A 7856-nucleotide genomic window follows, 5' to 3' on the forward strand; every position below is an offset into this window, starting at 1 on the left:
ACAGGCGTGTTTGTGGCCTCCTGGTGTCTGTGGCCTGGGCTGGAGGATTTCTTCATGGTCTGATTAAAGCTCTTTTCATGGTATGTTTGCCCTTTTGTGACCCAAATGTCATTGATCATTTCAACTGTGACCTTTTCCCCTCCTGAAACTCTCCTGCAAAGACTCTCACATCTATGGCTCTTGGTGGCTGCCAACAGTGGGCTGCTCTCCTCATTTTTGCTCTTCCTATCATCTCCCACATTCTCATCCTTTGTTCCCTAAAGACTTGCAGCCAGGAAGAACAGAGGAAAGCTCTCTCCACCTGTGCCTCCCACATTGCTGTAGTCATCCTCTTCTTTGTATCCTATTTGTGTGCTTTCAGCTCATGGTCACCTTTCCCATTGACAAAGCTGTGGCTGTGTTTTATACTATGTTGAAACTCTAGGTGGTTCCATTTACCTTTAATCTATACCCTCAGAAACACAGAGGTGAAAAATTCCATGATGATGCTCTGAGGCCAAAGAATCATCTTGGAGAATGATTCAAATGAATGGGGAATATAAAAACAAAATCTACTCACATTTAACATGAAAGATGAGTATTTGATTAAATGATCACTAAGGTGTTTCCTATTAGAAACACCCTGAAATTTACAAATTAGTCACCAAAGGAAAGTGCATTGCTAAGTAGCATAAAAAATGTTTTCACATAAATTCTATTAATTTATGTACCTAATATGACAATTTTGAGCAAAATTTGGGTACCCTATATAAACCAATAGGCAAAGTAATTGCAATATTTTTTAAAAAATGGACCTAACTTTAAAAATTGTGTTGAAAAAGTATAATTTTAATTATAACTACTGAAATCCAGGTTATCACTATGAAAGATGGAGGATAAACAGAAATGAATTGTTTTTGAGGAATACGAGTCACTGAGGCAGGATTCACCCAGGAATTAAGACTGCTGTGCTGCACAATTCCAGGTGGTTTCACTTACCTTAAAATATTGATCTTTCCAGAATAAACTATTGTCTCTGTTGAAAGTCATGAAGGGGTATAAAATTCTTCCAATTATAATCATAAAGAAATTTTGGACATCATTTCTCAAATAAAAGATATTTCATGAGGTGCTTTCCTACACACCATGTCACCTCTTAAAAACTTCTTTGGGTTGTACTTGTACCTTAGCTAAGAAGGACAAAGACAGGTGACACACAAGAAAATGATGATATCTGAATAATCAAGGAAGACACTCAGCACATTCAAATTTGAGTAGAGAATTACAGACAAACAGTATGAAAGTAATTTCAGTTGTCCACAAATATAATTTTAAGAAAAGGAGGCCAGATTTATAAAGAAAGAAGAAAAATATTTAGGCCTAGTTCAGGACACAAATCTTGAAAATCTTCTCAACATCACTTCTATTGTTATAAAAAATAAAGCCTAAAAAACCCTTGGCCATCCAACATCTTTTGTTAAATATATATTATTCCCTCTCTCTCTCTCTCTCTCTCTCTCTCTCTCTCTCTCTCTATATATATATATATATATATATATATATATATGTATATATATATATATATTCCATATATATCCCATAAGTTTTCCTTGAATCTCAGAAGATTATGCTTGCTACTTGTCAGGAAAGTAGAAAACAGAACAACATCATAAGTTTCTTCATGAACAATTGTATCTAGTTTCTAACCAGAAGACAGAAGAAGATTTTCTACTCCCTTTGACATCTCATAAACATCACTTTAAAAACTTAGATTCAGCCTCAGGCCTCTTCCCAGCATCTGTAGACACTGCTGGTATAATGGCACTCCCTCCTCTACAGAAAATCTTAGCTAAGCTTCTCCAGAAGTCTTCACTATAATTGACTTTAGGACTATCATCAAAAGAGTATCTACAAAAGAGTTCAATGTAGGTAAACTTCATATCTTCCTGTTGCTCTATTTTACTTGGCCACTGGCTGGAAGACATCAGTACTCAGGCGTTGAATGCCCCTGAACTAGTTTTCCATAAACATTTATGCAGTATGGTAGTTTGTAAAAGTGGGTTTGCAAATGCAAAATGTGATTTAAAAAAACAAAAAAGACAGATCCTTTAGCAAGGCCTCTGGCTTTGAGTTAGAGCTTCATAGAGATGTCTACATTTCCAAGATAAGGTTATCAATTGGGCTCTCTGATAACAGAGTGCTGGTAGGGGAAGGAAAGAAATGGGAGAAGATGCTCTCCCCTTCTCAGGTGTTGTCTTTGAAGGGTTAACTTGCCCAGAACAGTGAAAGAGAAAAGCTGCTTTTATGTGTGAACTTCTGCAGAATGTGAACTTTTGAGCCCCTCCCCATACTTGCTGGGTATAAAGTTCTGAAACCACCTGAACTCGGGGTTCAAGGGATTAGTTGATTACAGCAAAAGCTGTTCTCTCTGAACCTGGCTGCTGCCAAATAAAACTGTTTCCTGCTCTCTTCAGTGCCTTGCCTCGTCTGTTCCTAAAACACTGGTGGAAATGAGTCAGCTGCCATGGAAAACAGAAAAAAAGATCCTTTAACTGCTTTAAAAATCAAACTACTATTTGATGCACAAACTTCAATTCTGAGCATTTATACAAAAAATTACAATCAGATTGCAACTTTCTGAAAGTCTAAAATGATTTCAAATTAAAGACAAGCAAGACACAGTGATGCACATCTGTGATCCCAGCAACTGGGGAGGCTGAGGCAGAAGATCAGAGGTTCAAGACCAGCCTCAGCAACTTAGCCTGGCCCCAAGCAACTTAGTGAGACCCTGATTCAAAATGAAAAGTGAAAAAGGGCTGGGACTGTTGCTCATTGGCTAAGTATCCCACAGTTCCTTCTGCAGTGCCCTAAAAGGGCACAGGGCAGAAAACCTCCATAAAACAAAAGAATCGACATTAAAAAAACATAAGAAATATTTGTGGTCAGTGTGTTTATGATTGTAGCATGATTAAAGAGGTGGGAATTTTTAACATTCTTGTATAGATGAGTGGATAAATAAATTGTGGGATATACATTCAATGGAATGTTATTAAGTCTTATAAAACAATGAAGCCCTGTCATATGAAACTGGACAGGTAAATCTTGAATATAACATATAAGATGAAAAAAAAGTTACAGGGGATCAAATACCTCATTTTTTCGTTCATATAAAGTATCTCAAATATTCAAACTCATAGAAATACAGATAGAGCCATGATTAACTTAACTAAAACTAAAAAAAATTCTGAAACTAAAACTTCTGAAAAGAACAAAATTAAAACTTCTGAAAAGAACAGTTCAGAGGGTTTCTTCAACAGATACCAAGTTTTAATTATGGAAACTGTTTTATTTCTATAAAATTAATAATATATTAAAATTTGTACTATAATTTTAGTTTTCTTAAATTTTCATTGCATTTTAAATATTTTTTTTATCATTCTTCATCACCTCAGAAGCTGTAAGGGATAAGATACTGGTGTGGTCTCCTTTCCAGAGTTCTCTGTGTGTCTGTATCCACAGTGTTCAAGTGACTGTGACATTCTCAATAGCTACTACTGGAAACACAGAGCCTCTAAGTCTAAGATTCAGTATTCTCTATTTCAAATAACCATGAAAATGTGTCTTCAATGAGATTTCCTTGAAATAAACTGAGATCCCCATAACTATTAAATTATGAATCTTTGGTAGCTGGAAATGCTGCCATCTAAATTTCATCAGTCACTGATAAAAATGCACAATCTCCAGCACACTCAGACAGAGTCTTGATCACTGGCAGATCCAACCTTCAGAGCAACCATACATTTGACACCATTCATGTATCAGAGAAAAATATTTTCTCTGGTCTCTGATCTAAGCCAACCCATACCCTAGGCCATGCTCTCAAGGTCATAATTATAAAAACAAAAACAAACAAACAAACAAAAAAACTTATAAAGAAGTTTGCAAAATTGTATTGCTCAAGTTTCATCCTAAACTGTAGCCTGGACATACTTTTACTCCCACATTAAGTGATTTTCTAAAGCTAGCCACTAATTATGCTTGTGGGCACCAAGTGGGAGTAAGCAGAGGACTTTTGTTTTTGCCTTGGAAAATATATTGGCAGAGCCAATTATGGATCCTCTGGGTACTTGAGAGGCCAAAGCTTTACTAAACCCTGCAATCTGTGAAAGTCAATTTAAACATCTCTCTGGAGTCCAGGAGGAGAGACTTATAATGATGGGTCTGTGAGTCAATGACAGCAGCAGAGCCATGACCAATGAGATGGAGAATTACTTGCTTGTGAGATCCCACCACTGAGCTGAGTGGGTTTCTAGGGCAATAGAAAGGAAAGGAGAACTTGATTTAAGATGCAAGGAATCCCCTCTCCACATTGCTCCTAGGCTCTTAGGAAGCAAATGTTTGGTCAACTTGACAAAACAGTGTCTAATCCCAGGATTCACTTATGTTTTAATGTTGAATATAATGACTTTTCCTGATGGATAATTAGGCTCTGTTCCTTTTATTTTTCCTTGGGTTGAATATAGTTCAAAATGCCTGAAATTATTTTTTTCTGAAAAACTATATATAGAAGATTCATGTATACTTTCATAGGAAACTAAGAAAATGAGCATGAATTAAGTTCTAGAGCTATCAAAACTTCCTAACTGAAATGGTTTGTTTTTCTGACAAAATCCAGACTGACAATGGTACCATATGAATGAAAATGTCGACATTGAAAAATGGTCTGGCGCAACAATAATTCCAGTCTCAGCTAATGGAGTCCATGGAAGGCTGCATTGCAAACTCCCAGAGGAGAAGAAAACATTGACAGAGAATTCCACCATCAACAGACACAGGTCAGTGAAAACTAAACGTTTTTCTCCAAATTTTTAATCAAGTAATTTCATCCAACCAACTTATTTTATCTGAAGTTGTTTTTGTGAATACATATTTGATTAGAAGTTTGCTATTTGGCTCTGAAAATGAAACTGGACACAAATTTTCACTGAAAATATCAGGTGAAAACGTGTTCTGTAATTTGCTAAAGCATGATGATTAAAATGACTAGAGTCACTTTTAAGACAGTGTGATAAACATTTATGTCTAAATAATTGCAATAAGTCTGTGGAGTTCTGTTTGTAAAGGCTTAAAATTTCCCTTACTCATAACTTTCATGTTGCCAATTTGAAGTTAAATTTTGTGAATTAAGTCTATTAAGAAAAATTAATAATAACTGTATTTAGCATCCACAAGAGCCAGGAATAGAAAGGAAAAAACTCAGGGATACAGTTTTGCTGAAAACCAAAAACATTTGTTCACACTTTCATGGAGTCTGAGAGGTCTTGAGGTTGAATTCTGTGTCCAGAAAAACTAAATTTTTTTTTGGAAAATTATGTGATTATGAATAGTTTAGGGCAGAGATTGGAAAAAGAAGTAAAAAAAGGCTAAGAAAAAATTAAATATCTTAGGTTCTTTTGTAACAACATGGACTTAATTTTGAAAACCTACAGCTAGATTATTCAAAATAAGGATTATTTTAAATTTTTGTATATATGCAGTATTTCTACCAGTTATCCATAAAAATTACAAATTCATCTTATCTGACTGAATTTATGCTATGATAATTGTATCTTCTTATCTGATCCTGATATTTATATCTTGCCAATAGTAAATTCATGTCATTTTATTCCATTTGTAAACTGTGAGTGAGGAAATATATCTAATCTGGAGTGTAACACAGTATCTATTAAAATACCAATGCAAGGACAATTTATTTGTAAAATACTGTGAACTTTCAGGGAAACATTGTACCATTTATATTCATATCCAAAGATGTGGCAAGCAGAGCATGAAATGGTGGCATAGAGACAGTCACAACCATGGATCATTCTTGTTGAGCTGTAGTAAAGAAAATTCCTTGGCATTTAGGAGAAGAAGAAGAAAAAAACCACTTCATATCTAGCTCAATTTTATGTCCAAATGACAGAGAAAAAACAGGTCAGAAAACACAGCTGGTTTAGATTCAGAGACCCTTGGCACCTTAGTATAGGATATAGTTGATTTTAATAGAATATTATGTTCATGTATCCACAGATGTCCATGAAGATAAAGAAATGTAATTATAAAATAATCGTCATTGATGATATTTGAATCCTCCCAGCAATGAAAGAAAGCCATCTTTGAGATTTTTTAGAGAAAGAAAGAAATGTTCAGAAATTAAACACAAGTCAACATTCATAATAATGCCTTGCTTTCTTGTGGCACCTATAACGTATTGTACTATTTGAAATCTAACCTCCTTCTGTTCTGTACAACTGCCTGTAAAAGAGGTGAGATAAATAAAGACAAACTGCATCCATTGCAGAGGACTGGTCCAATAAAACGATGAAGTATTTTAACATGTAATTTGAGCAATCATCCCTCAGACACATCCATGTTTCTTTGTTTGTTTGTTTTTCAGATAAACTATGCCCAAACACAAGCTAACTTGACAGGAAAGATGAGCAATGTAACAGAATTCATCTTGCTGGGCCTGACCCAAAATCCACAACTGCAGAAACTCTTATTTACTGTGCTTCTACTGGCCTATTTGATCACACTGGCAGGTAATATGCTCATTTCTGTCACCATCTTCATCAGCCCAGCCCTGGGCTCTCCCATGTACTTCTTTCTGTCCTGTTTGTCCATTATAGATGGTTTCTACTCTTCTTCCATAGCACCCAAAATGATCTTTGACTTGATCTCTGAAAAGAACACCATATCCTTCAGTGGCTGCATGACTCAGCTCTTTACTGAACACTTTTTTGCTGCAGCTGAGATCATCCTGTTAATGGCCATGGCCTATGACCGCTATGTGGCCATCTGTAAGCCCTTGCACTACATGACCATCATGAACCGGCAGGTGTGTGGTTTCCTGGTGGGGGCGGCTGGAGTCTTGGGGTTTATTCATGGAGGGATACAGATTTTGTTTATGGCTCAGTTACCGTTCTGTGGACCCAATGTCATTGACCACTTTATGTGTGATTTAATTCCTCTCCTGGAGCTGGCCTGCACAGACACCCGCACTTTGGGGCCCCTGATTGCTGCCAACAGTGGGTCACTGTGTTTGATCATCTTCTCCATGCTGGTGACTTCCTATGTCATCATCCTGCGCTCCCTGAGGTCTCACAGCTCCGAAGGGCGCCGCAAAGCCCTGTCTACCTGTGCCTCTCATGTCACAGTTGTCATCTTATTCTTTGTACCTTGTTCATACCTGTACCTCAGACCCGTGGCCTCCTTCCCTGCTGACAAAGCTGTGACTGTGTTTTGTACCCTAGTGACACCTATGTTAAACCCTTTGATCTACACCTTCAGAAATGAGGAAGTGAAAAAGGTTCTGAAGAAGCTCTGGCTTCAATTGATGAAAGCTGATGAAAAATAAGCCCTGTGGGTAGTGCACTAGGCAAGAATATTGAGTGATATTTTATAAAGCTCTATTCTCCTGACTCATCAAAATTGTGATGGTCAATTGTCCTGTGTGCATCAAAATTTTAATTGGCATGTAATTGTGCATATTCATGGGATACAGTGTCATAGTTCAATACATGTAGCAAATCAAGGTACTTAGAATTTCCACCATTTTAAACATTATTTTTTTCTAGTGGGAATCTTTAAACTCTTCTAATTCTTCAGAAAATATGGAATAAATTGTGAACTACATCCACCCTCTTGTGCTGTAGAACATTAAAACTGATTTTTCTTATGTAAATTGTTACTCATTATCCAACCTTCCTCTATTATCTTTCCACATTCTTCCTCGCCTCTAGTAACCAGTACTCTACTCTCAACTTCTATGAGATCATATGTTTTAGATTCCACATGAGTGACAAATATGCATGGTATTTGTCTGTCTGTTTTTC

At 36.4% G+C, this 7856-nt stretch overlaps 1 protein-coding gene across 1 annotated transcript; it reads left to right on the forward strand.

The window, feature by feature from the left end:
- Nucleotides 1-6452: 6452 nt before the first annotated feature.
- On the forward strand, nucleotides 6453-7378 carry LOC101954928 (olfactory receptor 4C45). The gene has a single exon (XM_005330070.4). The coding sequence runs from the start codon at nucleotides 6458-6460 to the stop codon at nucleotides 7376-7378; it is 921 nt and encodes a 306-aa protein (XP_005330127.2). The 5' UTR covers nucleotides 6453-6457.
- Nucleotides 7379-7856: the final 478 nt, after the last annotated feature.

The sequence above is a fragment of the Ictidomys tridecemlineatus genome, chromosome 4 (genome assembly GCF_052094955.1).
Source record: "Ictidomys tridecemlineatus isolate mIctTri1 chromosome 4, mIctTri1.hap1, whole genome shotgun sequence".
Classification (NCBI taxonomy): Eukaryota; Metazoa; Chordata; class Mammalia; order Rodentia; family Sciuridae; genus Ictidomys; species Ictidomys tridecemlineatus.